The 25,421-nt window shown below is 40.4% G+C and overlaps 1 protein-coding gene across 4 annotated transcripts; it reads right to left on the reverse strand.

The window, feature by feature from the left end:
- Positions 1 to 739: 739 nt before the first annotated feature.
- On the reverse strand, positions 740 to 23,896 carry ccdc178 (coiled-coil domain containing 178). Of its 4 annotated transcripts, none has more exons than XM_021613539.3 (20): positions 23,664 to 23,896; positions 23,408 to 23,491; positions 22,469 to 22,605; positions 22,294 to 22,352; positions 21,497 to 21,573; positions 21,024 to 21,227; positions 20,604 to 20,824; positions 20,370 to 20,512; positions 17,067 to 17,220; positions 16,753 to 16,848; positions 16,502 to 16,638; positions 16,187 to 16,370; positions 15,461 to 15,523; positions 15,133 to 15,294; positions 14,919 to 15,032; positions 14,510 to 14,655; positions 14,069 to 14,228; positions 7,758 to 7,907; positions 4,331 to 4,465; positions 740 to 1,495 (listed from the first exon to the last, which is right to left on the reverse strand). In XM_021613539.3, exons 2-20 carry the CDS (start codon positions 23,463 to 23,465, stop codon positions 1,319 to 1,321), a joined length of 2,577 nt encoding a protein of 858 aa, XP_021469214.2. In that variant the 5' UTR covers positions 23,466 to 23,491; positions 23,664 to 23,896; the 3' UTR covers positions 740 to 1,318. The 4 variants fall into 4 exon arrangements, with proteins under 4 accessions (XP_021469214.2, XP_090038595.1, XP_036841982.1 ...); XM_090182469.1 differs by having other exon boundaries at positions 22,469 to 22,600; positions 23,664 to 23,895; XM_036986087.2 differs by having other exon boundaries at positions 21,488 to 21,573; positions 22,469 to 22,600; positions 23,664 to 23,895.
- Positions 23,897 to 25,421: the final 1,525 nt, after the last annotated feature.

Below are 25,421 nucleotides of genomic sequence, written 5' to 3' on the forward strand. Positions count from 1 at the left end.
CATGAAAATCTTTTGCCAATTGGATGGAAACCGAGATACTGTCTCCCTCTCTCAGCTTGTTGTTTCATACTGCCCCCCTCTGCCCTGGAAGGGAGGGAATAGGCCTCGGTGTCATCAACATACAAACGTCTCTATCAACCAGAAGACTGCAGACCCGGACCAACAATATCTATCACCTGGCTGAGTGACCTGATAGGAAATCACTGTCACTACTTGAGGTGAGTTCAAGAACATCTTGTCGAGAACAGATCTTACATGAATCCAATGGCCATCTCCATAGCTTAATAGTCCATTTCAGCCATAGTCTGAAATTGTCCCATCACAATAATCAAAATATAAACAATGCTGTGGTAATAATACTTGTATCACTAATATTTATGAAAGAGGAAAATAAAAACTTTTGAAGTGTGTTTAATAAATATTAATGTGCCACATCATTATTGGGCCTATGAAGCAATGCTTAATGTTTGATGAATGCTTGATGAAATAATAAACATTTGTTTTCTCTTCCAAATAAATACTACGTGTGATTCAGGTGAGATGTGGCAAATTGAAAGCAGCGTTACCTGGGGGTTCTTCCGTTAGAAAGCCAGTTGGCTACTGCACCCCGCTACACAACATCCTTTTGTAATGTGCACACTATTTACCCCTGGAATGCTCCAGGCTAATGTCTCAATAATGTTCACTCCTTTCTCAGGTCCTTCCCACAAAGGACTTAACTAATGATCCATGGACAAAATGAAGCATTTAAATTTATTCATTAATCATTCATCTCCAGCTCATTGAAAATGCTAAACTTCCACAAAATTAAGATTGAATATTGAAAAGTGATTGAGGGAGACAGCTTTCTAGAAGAGGGAGAGAGAAAATGAGAGAGGGATAAAAAAAAAATGAAACAACAACAACAAGTGTGCTTGTCTCCTGAGAGGAAGTGTTTTGCTCGGACATTGGTCCGGGTGGTCGAGGTAGTGTACTAAGTGGTAGTTAAGGTCACGGTGGGTTTTAGTAGTCCTGATTAGATCTCCAAATCTGGAGAAGCTTAGAATTTCTGTCAACACTGCCTGTAATTATTCTCTTTTCCAATTAATGGTGACATAGATTAATTATCTGATGAGGCAAAGCCAATTGCAATCATTCACCCTGCTAAAATTAGATCAGTCCTGGCAGCAGCATGAAAGTCACCTGTTTCATTGTTATGGATCTGCTGCTGGTGAGAGAGAGAGAGAGAGAGCGAGAGAGAGAGAGAGGGGGGGGGGGATAGTGAGTGAGTGAAGCGTGCTGGGGTAAGTAAGTTGTCTGGCACCAGGTGAATGTCCAATTACACTGTTATCTGAACTGTAGGCATCTTCTTCTTGTTCAACCCAATGGCATCCAGACCCACTTGTTTGTTCCCTGCTGCTGTCTCCATCGTCGGAGCATCCTCACTGGTTGTTGAGTCATCTGCCAGAGAGTGCAGAAAGGCAGAAATGCGCCGGATTGCTTCTGACAACTCCTCCTGTTTGAATAAGAGAGCAAATAGAATCAATGAATACATTCTAATTAAGAAAACAGAGTGACGACAGTAGTCAGACGACGTTGAGTCGGGAGATTAGAGAGGGAGAACAGCAGCTTTGACGACAGACATACAGTAGACAAAGACAACTCTAGTGTTGATGTGATGCTTTCTCCGTTCTCTGTCTGTTTCACTACTTGCTGCTTGCTCGACGTACTGTCTAGAGATAGTGAGAGTAAGTTACGCCCAGGGTCTTGTTCTTTATTTTGTGGAAGGAGAGAGCGAGAACAAGTACAAGAGAGAGAGGCTCCTGGTTGAACCATGGTCCAGGTTCAGTGCGCCTGTGTTTTAAAAATCTCAGCATCCAGTTTTTCTATTAAACTGCCTTGCACTGTCAACCAACTTGGGAATCTGAACCGGCCTAGCCATGCAGAAATTCTCTGACTAACAATTATATCAGAAACAGGATCTTGGATTACTGTCCCTGGAGACTGGGGCTAGTGGGCGTCTGCTACTATCATTACTGGCCATTCAACAAGCACTCTGCACTGTGAGCCTCGCCGCTGTTAGCCATTGTCAATTATGCCATCCCTGGTGTAAACTGGCAGAACACAAAAACTCAACTGCCAGTTCTGGCAGCGGTGTTACAGGATGACAGCGCCCCCACCACCACACACACCCACCATCCCACATCGCCCATTGCCTCCTCCTCTGGAGCTACTGCAAAGCAAGAAAATAAGTTACATTTGGCTTCATAATGCTAGTGTGGTGGAAGTGCAGACCTGACGCCTTGGTGGTGGAAGTGCAGACCTGACGCCTTGGTGGTAGAAGTGCAGACCTGACTTTTCTGATCTTCTGCCAAATAGGTGGATGGATTAGTATAGTACCCAGCAGGATTCAGTCCATGAAGAGTCCATTTTGGTACATTTGTTTCATTATGTTTTGTTCTGTTGGTGCGAAGTGGGAACTGCTATGAGGCCATCACCATCAGTATGTAAAATATGCAGTGCATCACTGAGGGGCTTTGGTTTTAACATGAACGTTACTCAGAGGGGCTTTCTGTTAAAAGTATGCACTGCTTTATTTGTAAGTGTGCACTACTTAGAGGGTCTTTGATTTTTAAGTGTGTACTACTCTAAGGGGTCTTTCTAAGGGGTGTGCACTAGTCTAAGGACCCTGAGTAAGGAAGCTTAGTAAGGAAGCTGTGCGTAGTGCGTAGTAAAGCCTGCTTTAGTCTGCAGGAGCCGGGTTGGGGGTTTAATGTGAGTAGCTGCTCTGCTCTGAGGGACCCTGTGCTGGGCTGTGACGGGTGACGGTGCGCTGCGCTTCAATACACCAGCTCTTTTGTCCTTCACACTCTGCAGCTCCCTGATAGCTCCTCCCTCCTCCTCCTCCTTTTCCTCCTCCTCCATGCTCCACTCCTCCCTGCTCTGCTCTACCCTCTGCTCTGTGTTCAGCTGCCTAGGGCCTCCCCTCCTCTCTTCGGGGCTAGACCTGGGAGACATGACTGCTCCCTCCCGCCGCTGACTGACTGGCTGTAATGTCTGGCTGGATAAGACCAATCAAAAAGCATGTCGGAAATACAAAGGGGGAAGGAATGGATGGATAGGGAAATAATGACTGAATGTGTTATTGCTCACTGTGTAGAGAAGACTAGACACAGAGGGTCTGAAATTATGTCAAATCAATTCTATCTGGGAAGAAGTCTGATCGAATCAAATCAGTTGAATTATCATTTGAATTGCAATGAAGACCTAGACAAAACTTGTATTGTCTAAGTCTGTGGGACTGTGACATAGGTAATGGTAGTGCTAGCTTGGGAAAAGCCGATAGACGTGGCTGGCTGTCACACCTGGATAGAAAGCAGGGGCAAGGAAAAAATGCTGAATGTAAACACCTCTGTATAAAAAATATAATGGGTGAGAGAATGTGAATGGTTCCATGGTTGAATGGCACCTGCCTGCTACACTATGATGTTTGGTGAGGGTGCTACAGGACAGGACATTTGATAAAGATTCATCACTCTCCTTCTGTCCGCTTTGACCTCCTCTCACATCTCACCACATATTAGCCACCCATTATCCAGTAATTGAAGATCTCCACTTCTCCATGCACCCCTGCAGATTCAGAATTACGTGCCTACTACTTTTTCAGCAAAACATGAGAAAGGTAGCTCGGGGTTATTCAACCTAGGAACACAGGAGGGTTTGTAGTTGTACCATAGATAGTTATCCAGTAGTAACAACACAATAAACATAAGGCAGCCACACAGCCAAACGTAATGTAGTGAATAAATATGCACCCTAACAGAGTGAATGTATAGTTCTCTGGAGAGGAGAAAGGGCTAGCTTCAGATGCCGGGTCGCAGCATGTCATAGGCACTCGCACCGAAACATCGTCAATCACGTCACTGTGCCGGCGTTGTGACTACTGGATATATGGAGGAAGGGTGATGGTGGCGTGTTTAATAACTGTAATGTGATGACGCTACAGACGGCTGTGGTGACTGGTGAATGTTTTACTGTGGGTTAGTGGACTGGTTAGTTCCCTGCCAATGGAGGCATGACGCTCAGCTCAACATGTTTTAACTTTGGGATGCTACACATGCTCAGCATTACATGAAGGCATTACATGAAGTCATTATGCTGTCATAAATTATTATACTCCCATTAAATTAATAAAATCTACTCATCCCATGAATCTTCCCAACACTTAAAAAAATGATTGTGATATACTGCAGGACTAGGCAGGCGGATTGGAGAATTGAAGAAAACCCCATCGAACTGGAATGGTTGTAATGTTGTATGTGTGTGGATTCATCCTGTGAAACATACATACCTGGACAGTTTTTATTTTCTGGTTGTTCTCGTTAGAGAGGGTCTGGAAGCGGGCCAGTTCAGCCTGGCTATAGAGGCTGCGTTGTCTGAAGTATTTCACCACAGCTTTGTGCATCCTCTTCTGCAACAAAGAAATCTAGGAGGGGGCAGACAGGGAGAAAGAAGGAAGGGAAGAGAGAAGAGAGAAAAAGGAATTGGTAAGGCAGGAGAGGAAATTAATGGCAGTGTTCAAGAAGAATGATGGAGGGGAATAGAGAAAGCAGTCAATAGCCCATTCTGCAGTACACAGGCCTGACAGGAATTTCACAGTCTCTTGGTTTCTCTGCCCACTCGTGTGCAGTCATCAGAATCCAGTCACATCTGGCTGCCAGGATGGGGGGTTAATTTTCTCTAAATGCTTCAGCAGTTTTGTTCTAGCTGAGGCAAACTCTGTGACTGCAAAGCTGATGAGTAAAATATTTCTACTTCACCCAGTTTAACTTTATATCAATCCCCTCAAGACATATTTTACACATACACACAGAGTCATGAACCCCCCGCCGAAACTAGAAATTATTCCTAGTCTATTGGAAAGACATGATGCTCGCTCGCTTTATTATTTGAACACAGTTTCAAGCAAAGGGGTTTCTTTCAATTCTGATAGATGCCATTGCTTTTTCTCCCTCCATCTCTGTTTTCTTCCTGCAAAGCTTATCATTGCTTGGCAATGTGTTCCCCAGTGCATAGAGAAACTAAAGCGAATTAGCTCAGCCATCTACTGCTGAAGGACAGACAATAACAGGAATTCTCTTCATAGCGTGCCCTGTTAAAAACCTCTGCTGAGAGCTCCATCCACATAAACAAAACAATGCTTACATGCAGTGATGAGGCCACTTATATGAACCATAAGGTAACTGATGCTACTGGAGGAGAAATAACACATCGCAATTGAAAACCACTTTTAGGTTAGTTCTATCCTAGTAGATGGGGGTAGGTATGGTAGGTAACCATTATACAAAAAAAAGGTATTTTGATATTGCCTAAAATTTGAGGAAAGTGTTGGGTTGGAGCATTGAAGCATTCAGCTATGTGCAGGTGATTAAAAAATGTACCAATTGTAACATTGTAACTTACTGTATAATGTCAACTAATAACAAATGCAATACATTCAGAATGTATCTTTGTGTACAATGTCTTATTACTATGGTGCTAACTACGTTTGTATTATAACAGGCAAAAGACTATAAACCTTGGCTTGATGAGTCAGGCCAGTAGAGCGCCTTAGCAGGAGCTTCCATTGGCTCCCTCTGCTGAATATCAAACATTTTACAGGCTCTTCAAACAACTGAGAGCTTCTTCCATGTTTGGAGTGAACCAAGTCATTCCAGTACACAGTATTGCTATGGGCTGTCAAAACATGTGTGCTATGATATGATCCCACCAGTGTGCTGGGTCCTTTGAAGCTAGTCTTTCTTCTCTGGGACAGAAGCAGGTTAGTTAGCCACTATGAATAAAACCCTGTAACATTGGGTATTGAGAATAACAATTGATAGAAATGAGATTGTCAGAGGGATATGCAAATCAGAAACCAAAAAACTAAAAGGAATTACATGACATTAAATCTGTTTCTATTTAGAATGAGAAAATGAGAGATGTTGGTAGGTGGTTCTGTACTAAATGTCTATGTCTAGAGCTGAAACAAACAGAAATGGTTAAGGAAGGCTAAATACAGAGTAAAAGAAAATCAGGCTTTGATCACAAGCGTGGAGAATCCTGCCCACAGGATTTTATTTCTGCATTTTTTTACTTGATAACATTCATTCAGTCAGATGAGGAATTGCTCAAGTAAAGGTATTAGTCATTTTGGAGAAACAAATAATGTCTATTGCTTATTGCCTGAAGCAGTGCATGTTTTATTTCCTGTTTAGGCTATAGAATATGGTCTTCATCTGCAATTCCTTTTAAGATCAAAGTTAAATTGCGTCCCGGACCATAAAAACCGAAACGGTTGAAATGTTGTTTTCTGTAGCTTCTCTCACAACTATTCAACACCTTTAGGAGTATACGTTGTTCTGTAGTTTTCATTCAACACCTTTAGGAGTATACGTTGTTCTGTAGTTTTCATTCAACACCTTTAGGAGTATACGTTGTTCTGTAGTTTTCATTCAACACCTTTAGGAGTATACGTTGTTCTGTAGTTTCCATTCAACACCTTTAGGAGTATACGTTGTTCTGTAGTTTTCATTCAACACCTTTAGGAGTATACGTTGTTCTGCAGTTTTCATTCAACACCTTTAGGAGTATACGTTGTTCTGTAGTTTTCATTCAACACCTTTAGGAGTATACGTTGTTCTGTAGTTTTCATTCAACACCTTTAGGAGTATACGTTGTTCTGTAGTTTTCATTCAACACCTTTAGGAGTATACGTTGTTCTGTAGTTTTCATTCAACACCTTTAGGAGTATACGTTGTTCTGTAGTTTTCATTCAACACCTTTAGGAGTATACGTTGTTCTGTAGTTTTCATTCAACACCTTTAGGAGTATACGTTGTTCTGTAGTTTTCATTCAACACCTTTAGGAGTATACGTTGTTCTGTAGTTTTCATTCAACACCTTTAGGAGTATACGTTGTTCTGTAGTTTTCATTCAACACCTTTAGGAGTATACGTTGTTCTGTAGTTTTCATTCAACACCTTTAGGAGTATACGTTGTTCTGTAGTTTTCATTTAAGACCTTTGGGAGTATACGTTGTTCTGCAGTTTTCATTTAAGACCTTTGGGAGTATACGTTGTTCTGTAGTTTTCATTCAACACCTTTAGGAGTATACGTTGTTCTGTAGTTTTCATTTAAGACCTTTGGGAGTATTAGCATTGAGAGTGTATTCTTTTTTTCTATTATTGACAATGTGCCTGCTATGTGTCTCCCTCCCATTGGCCAACCTAGCCCATTGGCCAACCTAGCCCATTGGCCAAACTAGCCCATTGGCCAACCTAGCCCATTGGCTAACCTAGCCCATTGGCCAACCTAGCCCATTGGACACCTAGTGAACAGAAGCAAACATAATGAAACATGTCACCTTGGAACACCTGTATAGTGAGCTTAGTCTTTATGCGTTTGCATGAATTACATCCACCTATCCTCTCTCTAATCTCCCCCTGGGCAGAAATACTACTATATCACATCCATCATCCTCCTACACTAAGGTTATCTCATCAAGATCAGATTACTGCAGTCATCTCATTGGTTACCCAACTAAAACAATCTGACAATTACTGACCATGCTAAGAAACATTTCAATCAAACGGCAAACTGGATATAATATAATTTAACATAATATCATATCATATAATGATTTAAATGTATGATTAAATGATAGTGATTATGATTCAATATGTAAAGCTCTATCATTTTATAACATTAGGAAGTAGACACGTTCAGTAGAGAGCCTACCTGTTTGTGATCATAAAAAGATGCCTCTGCTCGATTCCTCTCGTCAAACACCCCAACAGCCCCCTGCTTGACGATCATCAGGACTTTCTGAAGGGCTCTGTACTCGTGGGCCAACTCAACGTTCTCTCTTAGGGCTACCTTTAGGTCGGACTACAACACATACACATACAAACACATGTTCAGTTACAAGGTTTCACATATATTGATAACAAGGTGTCCTGACAATTTTAAGCACTTGACAGGACTTATGAGTGTGGTCCACAGTCATAAAATATTGAGGAGACATGGCAGGTTGCAGCACAGTATGACTGAGGAGGTCCATCATGGTGGTTAGTTCCATCAACCCCTAGTGGAGGATAGCTGCTACAGTCCTACCAAGGAACAATGCATGCTGAAGCAGCAGTTATACTGCACTGTATACAGTACATGTTGAATGTCAGCTACTGTATGAGCGATCAAAGACATGGATCACTGTCCCAGGCAAGGCTATAGAAAGGAGAGATAAACATTGTAGGGCACACAGGGACAAGTAGAGACAAACACTGACTGGACACTATTCTGGAAATCAAAAAAATAACAATGACTGAGTAACTGTCTCTCTCTCTGCCTGCCCTCTTCTCATGTCTCAACCCAATTCATTCCCAGAGTATTTGATCATTGTGCTGCTGTATCCTGGTGGTCTCGACTGTACTGTGCTGTACCTGCAGAACGAAGGAACATAATGAAGTGTGTCTCTGCAGTAAAACACAACAGCAGCAGCACTAAGGTGATGAGTTTAACCCAGCAGAAAGAGGGGAGGGGGGGGCTGTAAACATGACAAATGCTTTCTATTGATTCCAGTTTTAATTACAGCAGGCAAGGCATGCAGCACTTCTGACTAAGCCCATCTGATGGCTGCTGTTATCTGAAGTGTAAATGGAACGAATTACACTTCATTGCCCATAAGAAGTCTGTAGTTTGGTTGCGTTGTTTACTTTATCCACGGTGACAACTACACAGAACACCAGCTAGCTGCTTGATTACATTAATGAAGGAAGACACTATGTTGATGGTGGAAACGCTTTGGAAACGTTTGGGTTTGGAGATCATGACAGACATTTACAGTGCCTTCCGAAAGTATTCATACCCATTGACTTATTCCACATTTTGTCATGTTGCAGCCTGAATTCAAAATGGATTAAATAAATAAAAACATTCTCATCCATCTGCACACAATACCCCATAATGACAAAGTGAAAACATGTTTTTAGAATTTTAGCTAATTTATTGAAAAATAAATACAGATATATCTAATTTAGAGTATTCACACCAAAGTCCATATATGTTAGAAATACTTTTGGCACTGATTATAGCTGTGTCTTTCTGGATAAGTCTCTAAGAGCTTTGCACACCGGGATTGTACAATATTTGCTCATTATTATTTTCAAAATTCTTAAAGTTCTGTCAAATTGGTTGTTGATCATTGCTAGAGTCTTGGCATAATATAACGACACAAGGCCAGACCCAGATGCAGACACAAGAGGCAGATGGTTTGAGTTCTGATATTTATTATAGTCCAAGGGGTAGGCAAAAGGGAGGTCGGGGACAGGCAAGAGTTCATAACCAGGTCAGAGTCCAAAACGGTACAGGGCGGCAGGCAGACTCGAGGTCAGGGGCAGGCAGAATGGTCAGGCAGGCAGACTCAGAGTCAGGACAGGCAAAGGTCAGAACCAGGAGGATGAGAAAAACAGACTGGTAAAAAAAACAGGAGCTAGTAGAAAAACGCTGGTTGACTTGGCAAACAAGACGAACTGGCACAAACAGACAGAAAACACAGGTATAAATACACAGGGGATAATGTGGAAGATGGGCGACACCTGGAGGGGGGGGGGGGGGGGTGGAGACAAGCGCAAGGTCAGGTGAAACAGACCAGGTTGTGTCAGGTATAAATACACAGGGGATAATGTGGAAGATGGGCGACACCTAGAGGGGGGAGACAAGCCAAGCACAAGGTCAGGTGAAACAGACCAAGTTGTGACAATAGATGTCAAAGCAGATTTATGTCAAAACTGTAACTCAGCTATAAAATTGCAAAATTACAGATAGATTGTGGATTCTATCAATGTAATTGTCTGCATAATTTCCAATCCCCCATATATACTGTATATATTTTTTTATTTACTGTCTTCTTGGCAAGCAACTCCAGTGTAGATTTGGCCTTGCAGTTAATGTCCTGCTGTGTCTGTTGGAAAGCAGACAAACCAGGGTTTCCTCTTGGATTTTGCCTGTGCTTAGCTCCATTCTGTATTTGTTTTTATCCTGAAAAACTCCCCAGTCCTTGATTACAAGCATACCGGATGACATGATGCAGCCACCACTATGCTTGAAAACATGGAGAGTGGTACTCAGTAATGTGTTGTATTGAATTTGCTCCAAACACAACACTTTGTAGTTAGGACAAAAAGTGAATTGCTTTGCCACATTTTTGCAGTATTACTTTAGTGTCTTGTTGTAAACAGAGTGCATGTTCTGGAATATTTGTATTCTGCACAGGCTTCTTTCTTTTCACTCTGTTAATTAGGTTAGTACTGTGGAGTAAATACAATGTTGTTAATCTGTTCTCAGTTTTCTCCTATCACAGCCCTTAAACTCTGTAACTGTTTTATAGTCACCATTGGCCTCCTGGTGAAATCCCTAAGAGGTTTCCTTCCTCTCCGGCAACTAAGTTAGGAAGGACGCCTGTATCTTTGTAGTGACTGGGTGTATTGATACACCATCTAAAGTGTAATTAATAACTTCATCATCAGGCCTCCCGGGTGGCGCAGTGGTTAAGGGTGCTGTACTGCAGCGCCAGCTGTGCCATCAGAGACTCTGGGTTCTGGGGGGGCGACGCACAATTGGCCTAGCGTCGTCCGGGTTAGGGAGGGCTTGGTCGGTAGGGATGTCCTTGTCTCATCGCACACCAGCAACTCCTGTGTCGGGCCGGGCGAAGTGCGCGCTAACCAAGGTTGCCAGGTGCACGGTGTTTCCTCCGACACATTGGTGCAGCTGGCTTCCGGGTTGGATGCGCGCTGTGTTAAGAAGCAGTGCGGCTAGGTTGGGTTGTGTATCGGAGGACGCATGACTTTCAACCTTCGTCTCTCCCGAGCCCGTACGGGAGTCGTAGCGATGAGACAATATAGTAGCTACTACAACAATTGGACACCACGAAATTGGGGATAAATAAATAAATAACTTCATCATCCTCAAAGCAATATTCAATGTCTGCTTTTTAAAATGTTTACACATCTACCAATAGGTGCCTTTCTTTGTGAGGCATTGGAAAACCTTCCTGGTCTTTATGGTTGAATCTGTGTTCGAAATTCACTGCTCGACTGAGGGACCTTACTGTCACGTCTGCTCCCGCTCCCCCTCTCTGGCGCTCGAAGACGCCAGGCTGCCCATCATTATGCACACCTGTCACCATCATTACGCACATCAGCGTTTCATTGGACTCACCTGGACTCCTTCACTTTGTCGATTGCCCCCTCTATATCTGTCTGTTCCTCAGTTTGATCCCGTCAGCATTAATGTTGTTTTGTTTCCCCTGTCCAGACGCTGTCCGTGTTCTGTTTCATGTCCGTTATTTATTAAATGTTCACTCCCTGTACTTGCTTCTAGTCTCCCAGCGTCTTTCCTTACACTTACAGGTAATTGTATGTGTGGGGTACAGAGATGAGATAATGTTAAACACTATTATTGTAAACAGAGTGAGTCCATGCTACTTATTATGTGACTTGTTAAGCACATTTTTACTCCTGAACTTATTTAGGCTTGCCATAAGAAAGGTGTTGAATACTTATTGACTCAAGACATTTCATCTTTTCATTTTTAATTCATTTGTAACAATTTTGAAAACCATAATTCCACATTGCATTATGCGGTATTGTGTGTAGGCCAGTGACACAAAATCTAAATTAAATCTATTTTAAATTCAGGCTGTAACACAACAAAATGTGAAGAAAATGAATACTTTCTGAAGGCACTGTACCTGATGAATAACTGATTTTGATTAATTTAATTTCAATTGACTCAGTGTATGGGGCGACTTCATGAGTTGAATGGAACTGTTTGTGGATACACAACAGTGTTTTGGTGAAAATTAGGTTAAGATTAGGGTTAAGGGTTTTGTTAAGGTTAGTGTTAAGGTAAGGGTTAGTTATAGATTTTGGCTAGTTGGGCTGTCAATGGGATGCAGGTCAAAAAGTCCCCTTAGTGTCTCCCCACACACAAACACAAGCCTCCTCTGAGCTGTTAGCAATACTAATGTGCTCTACCTGACAGTTAACATCCCAACAGTCAACATCCATGGTGACCTCTGGGGCCTTCCAATGATAATATGAGGTCAGCATCTTTCTCCTGTGTAATTTGATATCTCAATGTGTCCAGTCATTACTGTGTTTCTCTGAGTCACGCACGGCAGTTTCCAAATGCTTAGTGTGCTTATTACGTTATGCTAATGTGGACATTATGTGTGTGCTGTATATTCAAATCGAAGTGTATTGGTTGCGTATACATATTTGCAGATGTTATTGCAGGTGCTATTTGCAGCTTGTGTTTCTAGCTCCAACAGTGCAGTAATAATGCCTAGCAATACAAAACGATTACGCACATAATCCAAAAAGTAAAAAGAAAGAAGTTAATACATTTCAGAACGCGTATAGAAAGTGTGGACAGTATATGAATAGAAACTGTGTACAGCAGTAGTTATATAGGACCTAATGAACATAATGATCAAATTAACCAATTTCCTTCTAACTTAACAGTCGCTCTAACTCTTGATCTTTTTATTTGGTGAGAGGGGCGATAGGCCTATTGTTGTTTCCATTACATTTTTTCAAGTGAAAAAGGCTAAAGCTATTTTTGCATGATTGCTTTTTATCAGGCTAATGGGACTTGTGTCTATGAGGAAGACTTCCTAATTCTTAAATTGTCTCACGCCAACAACTTCTTTAAAGTTGCTGCGCTCGCGGATGCATGGCGGCCTAGCTCCATTGCCTTTTCTTGTTTTGAACTAATGCATTCTTGATCACCGTTTAATGAAACTCTATACCACATGGCGATTTCACATTAGATAAGCCATGTGAGACTCCCATCAGCCACGAGGCGGTGGCTGGGCTGATAATCCTGCATGCTGCAGATGAAAACCTTACAATAAATTGGGCTCTCCCATTAAAGGGGCAATCTGCAGTTGCTACATCCATTTTTGGATTCATAAATTAGTGATATATACCTATAAGTTTCTTGAAGAATATAACTGATAAATGCCTCATGAGCTTAATTCAACTGTCTTACCCCATCAGAACCCAAAATATAAGCTTGTTAAACTGCAATGTTTGTAAACAAAGTAAATGTAAACAAACTCTATAGCCTCTAAACATGGTTAAAACTATAATGTTGATCTCAGTGATGGTCACTCCTTGCATCCATAGCTCTGTCTATGAATTTGAGAGTGGTAACATTTCTCCAGTCCCATTCCTCACCTTTTTACCGAAACAGGAGCGGGGACACCCTTGGTTATTCTTCCAACTGCTGATTGCCACATTAAAACAAGGCTTAAATATAAAATAATGTACACCACAGACATTTTTTACACTCATTTTGAGGTGAATACAAAAAACATTACATTGGTAAAAATGTGTTTTGTCAATGGTGTGAGGTTGGGAAGAATAGGCTTGTGTTTAAATTAATATGATGATTAAACATACAGGTAACTGAATACAGCAAATGTCCAACCAAGAAAGATTCACCAATACAGGAGAGGCCTTCCCACTGGGCACAAACTGGGTGAATCAACGTTGTTTTCAAGTCATTTCAATGAAATTCCATTGAACCAACGTGGGATACATTAATTGAAGTCTGTATTCAGTTGGTTTTCAGTTTGGAAAAATACTTTCCAACAGTTAGTTGTCACTTCTTTAAAAAACACAACACGATTGACCTTGGCTTGTAATTCTAATTGCTTAGGATGCTGTTGTGGTCTTCTCACAACGGATTGTAGCGAGTAATTCTAGTGACACTAATCCACAAATAACTACACAATAAGCTGAGGACCCTTTCAGACTTTCTCTTGTGTTTGTTACCAATATACCACTTTGAAGACAATTGCCATGTTTGAAAACTAACAAATATTTTTAGCCTACCTGCTTTTAGCCTACCTAAATGTTACTGTACATGGTCTCAATTCCAGTAAGATTAGCTGTATGAGGAATAGCAGTAACACTAACATCCAATAAAATGAGTACAACATAAACCAAACCACCTTGTATTAACCAAATGACCCAGTGTTTTACCTTGGTTTCCTCCATTTTTTGCTGTCTGGTTGTGAATAGAGTAGTGTGAGTTTGCACTGCTTGCTCAATCCGTTGTTGACAGTTGGTGATATCACGTTCCAAGGTGTTCATGATCAACGTAGCTGTTTGGTTTTTGAACTCTACGGCATCAAAGACGGACCTGATAAATACAGGTGAACGGCAATCAATTGATTTGGAATAATACCAAGCTGATTCCTGTGCTAATATCAATGATGGAAAAGCCAAGGCTTCAAAGTTAATGGTGACGCTTCACGCTCTGAGAACAGCATGAATCAAACTAATAAATTCAAGCTTTCCGGGGTCTCTGGTGCAGCAGGCTTACAATGATAATACATTCTAAATACTCTAGATAGGGTAGAAGGCCTATTATATTATATTGGCAGAACAGAGGGTGGTTGTGAGGAGAGGAGAGATTCTTACTGTAGTTCTTCAATGACATCTGGCATTGTGGCTGCTGTTTCCTCCATCCTGTCAGACCCTGTTCTGTACTCTTTGGACTTAGCAGTGAGGACTGTGATTCTGCTCAAGGCGTGGTCAAACCTCTTGGTAACATCTTGGTGTAATTCCTGTCAACAATAAACAAGATTGAAATGAATGAACCATGCGCCACAATGAAACTTGGCAGCATGATTTCAACATCAATAACTTTTATTAAGTCCCACCACCCACCTTGTGAGTTCAAATACATTACACTATCACTTGTAAATCATGCGTGTGTATTAGGTGTATTACATTATATCATGAAATGTGTTGTGCTAATATCAATTACATTTCTCACATTTAAAAAAAAAAATATGGTGACTGTGTGTAAATCCTTGCTTTATCTTACCTTGACTGTATTTAGATGGTCAAGTTTCAGGTTCCTTTCCTTTTCCAGACAATTTGTAGTGTTTTTGTGTTCTGTTAGAATATCACAGAGTTTCTCCCTTAAACGTTCAATTTTCTGAAACAGAGAAATGAATAATCAATTGAATTTAAAACACTCAACATATCTCACTAAAATGTTTGAAATACAGTCAACTGAACATAAAATGTTAGATTACCTCAGATTTATCATTGTAAACCTTTCTCAGTTTTTCCATTTCAATTTCCAGTTGTTTTGTAGCTGATGACACCTCTTCAAATTCCTTATGAAGTTCCCATCTGGCGTTTTCTGTGTTGGTTTGCTCCTGGTGTAATTCTGCTTTAAATGTTGTTAATGTATCCTAAAATACAGTTTAAAAATTTAACAAAACTGTTGTACACAAGGAATCATATCACCTTCCAAGATCAGTTTTACGAGATTACTGGTTTTAGAACACAGCTGATTGTAAAAAGCTGCTTGGCAGAACCAACCAAAAACTCTACAGAAGACAGACAGAAGAGATTTACCTTCAGAATGGCCATGGCTTTCATCTCGCTCATCATGTCTTTCTTCAGATTCTCAATCACTTTCTGAAGAGATATGTATATGTGTTGCATCAGTAACACTAGTAAAGAAGCCCACTTCATCATGGTACATGAATCTACTAGTACATATCTGAATGTCTATCTGCAAGGGCTCTTTTCACAAACCCACCTTGATAGAGACTCCAAGCATGGATGAATCTCTAAAAGCATGTGCTTCTCTCACCGACAACTAATGCAGATTATGTGATTGACAATATCTAACGGAATTTGAATCTAAACATCAAACACTTGTGTCAATGAGGATATGCAACCTCATGTAGGATTCATTTATAAATCAGTGTCTCTCTAACTTACCCTCATAAATTCTGATAAAATGGATCTCTACGTGTTATGAGCATGTTACTACAGGTAAGAGTGCATGGATCTCTACAGATGTAAGATCTTCATTTGAGCCAGTTTGCTACAGCAGGAAATTAATCCTGCAGCGACAAGAAATGTAAATGATTCTGTGGATTATAATTCATTGAAATTTTTGTAGTGGTTGATACATTTTTCATAAGGCCTTTTTAAACCTCAAATACACCACAAGTTTTAAATGTCCTGCATTGCAAATTAAGATCTTAACATCTGTAGCCTTGATCATACTACAGTTAAAAGTGTGTGGATGTCGAGATGTCGAGTTAAGTGCATGTCTCTTTCCACACGGACCCTCATCCTCTGCTCCTCCATGAAGGTCTGCTGCTCCAGCTCCTCCAGGTTGACCTTGGTGTTAGCGTGCATTGCTGCCACCTGGGACAACTCCTCCTTGGCCTCTTCTCTCTGTTCCTCATTCACACTGATCTTCTGTAGCATGCGCTTCCTCTCCTTCTGAAGCTGCTTCACTGCCTGCTCACTGATGGATGGACACACACACACACACACACACACACCCACGTAAGTATGCACACACACACAGCTATGTAAGTATGCATACACCCACACACATACGTAAGTATGCACACACACACAAATTACATACAGTACCTCTCATAGATCGTGTTACTGTAGTCCTCAGTCTCTAGTTCATACTCTTTGTTTTCCTCATGGAGAGCCAAGATGTCCTGATGCTTCTTACAGAACACCTCCTCGGAGTGAGAGACCGCCGCTTCACCTGCAAGTCTCTGGAATATGCCCCGGATGCAACGTTAGGAAGCAATAAATATGTAATAAGTCGTATGCAATAAATAAAGTATTGTGAGAATTATTCAACGTCAACAATAACTATCATCACTTACAGTTGCATGGATTTCTTTCTGCAGCTCTGAAATCTCTTCCTTTAATTGTGCAATTTTTCTACCTTCAACCTCAATAAATATGTTCAACTCCACAACCTGTGACCAAAAAATAACTATACATTGTATTCTCAATATGTAAGGAACATTGGTGCATGTTTCAGCATATTCCTTAAGTAAAATTCCTCATTCATTTGTTCATTCATTAATTATGATAAATGCAGTTGTTCACAGTGGTGAAAATCATTTAAGTTAAAGACTGGCTCACATGTGCTGACGTAACATACAGTACACAGTTAGCACAGTACAGTACTCACCAGATCATTGACTGCAGTCTCCTGCACCTCTAGCACAGGGATATGTTGTGACATGTCTCCCCACTCCTCCTCCTTCAAAGCTACCCTCTCCTCTGTCTCCTTCAATGTAATGCAGTAGCCATCCCAATAATCTATCAGCTGCTGGAACTCAGTTCTGGACAAAATAATACAATCATCTTTTGAAGTGAAATTATTCATAAACTTTACATGTATGTCTAATTGCGCAAACTGCAAGCATGGCGCAACAGTTGTAAGTACTTTATAACAACACTGTCAGGTTAAGTTACCGCGTGATTACAGAGATATTTGAGATTTAACAGGACAGATTACTTGGACAATTATTCCTTGGTTCCTTCTGGTTCCTTTTAACCTAAAAAAAACCTTTGGGTAACTATCAGATACTGTATGTGAGGACAGACGCTGGGAGATGAGAAGAAGGTACAGGGAGTGAACATTTAATAAATAACAAACATGAAACAAAACACGGACAGCGTCTGGACAGGTGAAACATAACGACATTAATGCTGACACAGGGATCAAACTGAGGAACAGATACAGTTAAAGTTAGAAGTTTACATACAATTATGTTGGAGTCATTAAAACTTGTTTTTCAACCACTCCACAAATTAATTGGTAGCAAACTATAGCTTTGGCAAGTCGGTCAGGACATCTACTTTGTGCATGACACAAGTAATTTTTCGAACAATTGTTTACAGACAGATTAGGGTCAGAAGTTTACATACACTAAGTTGACTGTGCCTTTTATTAGGGCTAGGCCCCTTTTTTCTAAATTTCTGCCTGAATGACGTGCCCAAAGTAAACTGCCTGTTGCTCAGGCCCTGAAGCAAGGATATGCATATAATTGGTACCATTGGAAAGAAAACACTTTGAAGTTTGTAGAAATGTTAAAATAATGTAGGAGAATAACACAATAGATATGGTAGGAGAAAATCCAAAGAAAAACTAACAATAATGTTTTTGAGAGACCATCCTCTTACAATAACAAGAATAAGGTCATACTGACAATTAACCCCCTGGATGCAATTCCTATGGCTTGCACAGGGTGTCAGCAGTCTATGTTCAACGTTTCAGGCTTGTAACTTCAAAGACGAATAAGAAATATTAGTTTTAGGACAAGGACATACATAGTCTTGGAAATGTGTGTTTGGGCGCACCATGAAGACCTGCTAAAATTGGTTTCCTATTGAACATACTTCTTTCCGTATAAATATTATAGTTTGATTACATTTTAGGGTACATGAGGAGTAAATAGAAACGTATTTTGACTTGTTGAAACAAAGTTTAGGGGTAGATTTTCAGATTCCTTTCTCTGCATGTTGAACGAGTGGACTACTCAAATCGATGGTGCCAACTAACTGCCTTTTTGTGATATAAAGAAGGATTTCATCTAACAAAACGACACTACATGTTATAGCTAGGACCCTTTGGGTGACAAATCAGAGGAAGATTTTCAAAAAGTAAGTGAATATTTAATCGCTATTTGTGAATTTATGAAACCTGTGCCGGTGGAAAAATATTTTGAAATGGGGCGCCGTCCACAAACAATCGCATGGCATGTTTTCGTTGTAATAGCTACTGTAAATCGGACAGTGCAATTAGATTAACAAGAATTTAAGCTTTCAACCGATATAAGATATGTACCTAAATGTTTAATATCCATAATTTTTAGGATTATTTATTTGAAGTGCGCGCCCTCAAGTTTCACCGGAAGTAAAAGGGCCTTTAAACAGCTTGGAAAATTCCAGAAAATGGTGTCATGGCTTTAGAAGCTTCTGATAGGCTAATTGACATAATTTGAGTCAATTGGAGGAGTACCTGTGGATGTATTTCAAGGCCTACCTTCAAACTCAGTGCCTCTTTGCTTGACATTATGGGAAACTCAAAAGAAATCAGCCAAGACCTCAGAAAAACAAATTGTAGACCTCCACAAGTCTGGTTCATCCTTGGGAGCAATTTCCAAACGCCTGAAGGTACCACGTTCATCTGTACAAATAATAGTACGCAAGTATAAACACCATGGGACCACACAGCCGTCATACCACTCAGGAAGGAGACGCATTCTGTCTCCTAGAGATGAACGTACTTTGGTGTGAAAATCAATCCCAGAACAACAGCAAAGGACCCTGTGAAGATGATGGAGAAAACAGTTACAAAAGTATCTATATCCACAGTAAAATGTGTCCTATATCGACATAACCTGAAAGGCCGCTCAGCAAGGAAGAAGCCACTGCCCCAAAACCGCCATAAAAACAGACTACGGTTTGCAACTGCACATGGGGACAAAGATCGTACTTTTTAGAGAAATGTCCTCTGGTCTGATGAAACAACAATAGAACTGTTTGGCCATAATGACCATCGTTATGTTTGGAGGAAAAAGGGGGAGGCTTGCAAGCCGAAGAACAACATCCCAACCGTGAAGCACGGGGTTGGCAGCATCATGTTGTGGGGGTGTTTTGCTGCAGGAGGGACTGGTGCACTTCACAAAATAGATGGCATCATGAGGTAGGAAAATGATGTGGATATATTGAAGCAACATCTCAAGACATCAGTCAGGAAGTTAAAGCTTGGTCGCAAATGGATCTTCCAAATGGACAATGACCCCAAGGATACTTCCAAAGTTGTAGCAAAATGGCTTAAGGACAACAAAGTCAAGGTATTGAAGTGGTCATCACAAAGCCCTCAATCCTATAGAAAATCTGTGGACAGAACTGAAAAAGCGTGTGCGAGCAAGGAGGCCTATAAACCTGACTCAGTTACACCAGCTCTGTCAGGAGGAATGGGCCAAAATTCACCCAACTTATTGTGGGAAACTTGTGGAAGGCTTCCCAAAACGTTTGACCCAAGTTAAACAATTAAAGGCAATGCTACCAAATACTAATTGAGTGTATGTAAACTTGGGGATCTGATGGAAAAAATAAATGCTGAAATAAATCATTCTCTCTACTATTATTCTGACATTTCACATTCTTAAAATAAAGTGGTGATCATAACTGACCTAAGACAGGGAATTTTTACTAGGATTAAATGTCAGGAATTGTGAAAAACGGAGTTTAAATGTATTTGGCTAAGGTGTATGTAAACTTCCGACTTCGCCTGTAGATATAGAGGAAGCAATCAACAAAGTAAGGAGTCCAGGTGAGTCCAATGAAGCGCTGATGTGCGTAATGATGGTGATAGGTGTGCATAATGATGGGCAGCCTGGCGCCCTTGAGTGCCAGAGAGAGGGAGTGGGAGCAGGCGTGACACTGTAATACTATTTAATATGCTGTATACTGTACTCACAGTCTGTCATTTAGCAGATTCCTGATGCCCTTAAGTTCATTGAACATCAATCCTCTATCCTCATCTGCTTTCAGTTCTTCCTTTCTCATCTCTTCTTGAAAACTCTTCAGTTCACTGAAGGTCTTTGAAAATGTCTCAAGGGCCTAAAATAAAAATATATATAAATATATGCAATATATATGTGACAATAACAGTGTAGAAAAAAACTTGAACAAAATGAATTGTGAACAGTACCTTATGTTGAGCCGTATTAATTTGGATCATGAAATCGCTCTCCAGCTGCAGTTTTTCCTTCACCAGAGGCCCATTTTTCTTGATGAAATCAATGTCCTCATTTAACCGCCGATTCAGAACTTCTGTCTTGATCAATCTATCTGTCACTTGGTGAAGTTTATCTCTTCTCAATTTCAGATGCCATTTCAATTCACTGATGTCTCTGGTACAGGCCTCATGCTCTGGAGAGAAACAGCACATATCCAGGTTTCAAGTAAAGTTGCACTATAAGCAATATATAAAGAACTTACCAAACCTACTAGATTACAGTTTATTTTGTCTTCAACAACAAGTGTTGCAAAATAATACTCCTAATAAAAGAGTGATAACAACATGAATGACCTTTCTTTAAGGGATCTTTGTCTTTTGCCACTAACTGACCTTTCTGGACAGCTACAGGGAACTCCTGCTGCTTCCACAGTGAAATACTATACATTTTCCTCCCTAAAGTTCTCCTTCTTTTCTTCTCCGACTGTAGAGCCTCCTCTGCATCCTGGCGATCAGCTTCCAGACGTTCAATCAGATACACTACTTCTACCAGGACGTCCGTGGTTTCCTTACGCAGCGGAGACAACAGGTCACCCTCTGTATGAAGGAAGAGAGATGCTCGTATAGTATACCAGTAGCCTTATCTATTGAAAAATATTGGTAATTGTCAGATGACCTAAGCTAAAATAAAATAAACTACAAGTGGACTCATAGTACAGAAAGCGTCTGCAAACAATAGGGGCTGTACTGTATATGGTTGATTCAAAATAGTGCGCATGTTATAGATGCCATTATAGATAGATGCCACTGTATCCCTCTCATTTGAGAAAATAAATAAACACATAAAAAATATTCACCTCTCTCACCTCTTGCACTTAGTCCAATGCCTTCGATGTATAACTCTGTAGGTATCATTGAAGACACAGATTCACTGGAATTCAATCTGGAAAACATGGAACACATTTCTTCACAGACCTGAAGAAATAGGAACATTCATTGCTGTAAATGTAAAGCTTTAAATGAAGACTAATAACAATAAATGAATCAAACTGTATTCATCAGGTACACAGTTTAAAGAAGGTTTGAAAGGTGCAGCAAAATGCTTGTGTGCTAACTACCTCAACATTACAGTACAATAATCAATAATAAATATCAATAATAAGAGTCAAGTTAAAAATAACAAGTAATAGATCAGTATAGATCATGAATGTGCTATGTCCAGTACGACTGTATTTACAAATATTGTGTCTTGGTCACGCAGTTGACAATAGTATATAATAGAACACCAACGTTGACTGTGTTTGTGTGGGTGTGTGTGTATCTTTGTGTGTGAGTCAATGTGCATGTGTGTGCTTGTGTGGGTTTGTTAATGGGTTGTTGTGGACGTGTTAAACTATACCCCACAGGAATAGTAAACAAACAAAAATTTGACCAACAGTGGACATTTTTTTGGTCCCCACAAGGAAAAAGGCAATTTCTAGCGTGTTTAGGTTAGAATTAGTGCTGGGGTTAGAATTAGGGTTAGGGGTTAAATGTTAGGGTTAGGAGTTAGAGTTAAGTTTAGATTTTGGGGTTAGGGAAAATCGGACTTTGAATGGGTTGGAGGGTTGGAGTTGGAGGTGACACATAGGATATAACATAGGACCAAAAATATACATCTTACCTAAAAGTTTTGCTTTTTTGCTGTTTTTCATGAGACATCTGATGCTGAACATTTCCTGACTGGTAGAGGAGACAGGCAGACAAATTACAGAAATGTATTTTTTTTCTTCATATTTTTAACTCATAATAATGAACTCAAAAAGCTTTTTTTTGCATGATCACACTTTGAATCTTACCTGTTGACACCAGCTCTCCACTTTCCTCTTCAGCTCCTGAATATGGCAAACAGCTTTGTTGACGCACGGCGAGGGGGTGTTAACCAGGGCACAACTGCGACGTCTGCTGGGGCACACTGCTTGAAGATCTACCTGATCTTAAAAGATATCAGAAATGACCACCCGTAAATCAAATTCATGATAATTTGGGGATGGCTTGATGAAAAGCAAAAAACACATAACTGCTTTCCATAAATATGATACATACAAACAACAGTATGACAGTATAACATAACGAATAATTCATATGACATTTGTATCCCTTAAAATCTGACACAAGAATATAGTATATCGGACACATATTCCACTTTGTGTGAAAGAGACTTACTGTACACAGTGTTATGACAATAAGACAATGATCTTATGTCATTTCCACTATCACCCATAAATGTCCATATAACCAATCACTGTATTGTAAGCATCAGGGAATAGGCCAAGGGCCAGGGAAGCCTAATTTGAGCCTCCTGTGGCAGACTCAAGGACAATATAGGCTTAGCGGTGGAAGGGTGCCATCTGGCTGCAGTATGGCTCCTGGCCTAAATGCACAATATTGAAACAGATATCCTACTCAGTCTAACATACACTTTAGGCCAGTGCTTTCAAGGCACAACATAGCCTACTCTATGTAAGATGATGCTGCAGCTGGAGCGCTCATATGAAATATGATTAAGCAAGTGGGCGACTTTCACCTTTTGTCATGGACTGTAATGTGAGAGAACATTACCTGCTGTTGTGGCAATCTGTCTCAAGTGTCTCTTTAGAAGCAAGACAATGTGCGATGACAGACAGTATCCCCATTGTATAACAATGCTACCACCTGTATCTCTGTTCTGTTTCAATTGCCTTTCAAGTGTTAAGGTGTGTGAGGGGGTTATTATTTGTGCAAAATTTCATTCAAACCTTGTAAACTTGGCCCGTCCTCCCTTGATGGAAATCTGAGTGGTTCAACTTCAGGCATTGTCGCAATATGCAATCTCCACAATACTATGCAAAAAAACAAATTATTGTTAGTTAGATCAATGTTGGTGAAATTAAATCACTTATTTGCTACCTTTACATCTTGCCACTGTGCAAACTAATGGCAAAGCTGTGTGTCATGTCTTATGTTATGGCATGGAAGAAAGTCGAAGCGTGAGCGAGTTGGCTATCAACTTACTTGTTCCCAGAATGGATAGGCCTTCGTTCTTTTAAAATTTTAACATCCTGATTCAGGCGCTACTGTAACTACCACCGATACGTTATCTGGAAACAATATATCCGATGAAATTTTCAACTAACTTTATTTTATGACCAGAAAGTTACAAGAAAGGAGTTGTAATGTCCCGTGTGATTCTATTCAGCGTTGAATGGCTGCATAAACTTCCCGTGTCACATGGTTGCTAAGCAACAAGCAAAGGGCTGCATTCAAGAGCAGTAGTAGAGGTTTGTTCACTGTACTTTATAATATGACAAATAATAACCCCTCACGGCTTCTCGAGGCCCCTTTATAATATGACAAATAATAACCCCTCGCGGCTTCTCGAGGCCCTTTGCATGGCACAGGCATTGCTCGTCTGCCATCTAAGTTAGTGGGACATATTATGCGTTGTATTAATTCAGAGGAACGTTTTCACCAAGGTTAGGCTAAAGTCTAGACATTTTGAGACACTATAACAGCATTTTAGGATGATAAGTTGCATGAAGTTTCCCAGTGAAACTGTTTGGCTGACTAGAGGAATAACAAATGTAATTATACTAGGGTAAGTAAGGCTTGTTGTAGAAATGAGTCGTAAAGCAAGTTAGCCTATGAATGAAAGGACAATGGGGCATCACATTTGTGCTTAAGCAGCAATTGCACATGCATTTATTAAAAGTACAACATACTAATTATCTGTTTGTTGATCATTAATTGATGAGATACCAACACAATACATGTTTATTTTAATTTTATTTTATTTCACCTTTATTTAACCAGGTAGGCAAGTTGAGAACAAGTTCTCATTTACAATTGCGACCTGGCCAAGATAAAGCAAAGCAGTTCGACACATACAACGACACAGAGTTACACATGGAGTAAAACAAACATACAGTCAATAATACAGTATAAACAAGTCTATATACGATGTGAGCAAATGAGGTGAGATAAGGGAGGTAAAAGGCAAAAAAAGGCCATGGTGGCAAAGTAAATACAATATAGCAAGTAAAACACTGGAATGGTAGATTTGCAGTGGAAGAATGTGCAAAGTAGAAATAAAAATAATGGGGTGCAAAGGAGCAAAATAAATAAATAAATAAAATAAATACAGTAGGGAAGGAGGTAGTTGTTTGGGCTAAATTATAGGTGGGCTATGTACAGGTGCAGTAATCTGTGAGCTGCTCTGACAGTTGGTGCTTAAAGCTAGTGAGGGAGATAAGTGTTTCCAGTTTCAGAGATTTTTGTAGTTCGTTCCAGTCATTGGCAGCAGAGAACTGGAAGGAGAGGCGGCCAAAGAAAGAATTGGTTTTGGGGGTGACTAGAGAGATATACCTGCTGGAGCGTGTGCTACAGGTGGGAGATGCAATGGTGACCAGCGAGCTGAGATAAGGGGGGACTTTACCTAGCAGGGTCTTGTAGATGACATGGAGCCAGTGGGTTTGGCGACGAGTATGAAGCGAGGGCCAGCCAACGAGAGCGTACAGGTCGCAATGGTGGGTAGTATATGGGGCTTTGGTGACAAAACGGATTGCACTGTGATAGACTGCATCCAATTTGTTGAGTAGGGTATTGGAGGCTATTTTGTAAATGACATCGCCAAAGTCGAGGATTGGTAGGATGGTCAGTTTTACAAGGGTATGTTTGGCAGCATGAGTGAAGGATGCTTTGTTGCGAAATAGGAAGCCAATTCTAGATTTAACTTTGGATTGGAGATGTTTGATATGGGTCTGGAAGGAGAGT

Source organism: Oncorhynchus mykiss, chromosome 8, assembly GCF_057628025.1.
Source record: "Oncorhynchus mykiss isolate SJ-2025 chromosome 8, ASM5762802v1, whole genome shotgun sequence".
NCBI lineage: Eukaryota > Metazoa > Chordata > Actinopteri > Salmoniformes > Salmonidae > Oncorhynchus > Oncorhynchus mykiss.

Coding starts and splice junctions, on each gene's coding strand:
- ccdc178 (XM_021613538.3), bottom strand. CDS start 23,465: ATGCCTGAAGTTGAACCACTCAGATTTCCATCAAGGGAGGACGGGCCA. Junction 17,221..20,369: donor AATCTGCTAAATGACAGACT/GTGAGTACAGTA, acceptor TATTTTGTCCAG/AACTGAGTTCCAGCAGCTGA. Junction 7,908..14,068: donor AAAAAATGGAGGAAACCAAG/GTAAAACACTGG, acceptor TATGTGTTGTAG/TCCGACCTAAAGGTAGCCCT.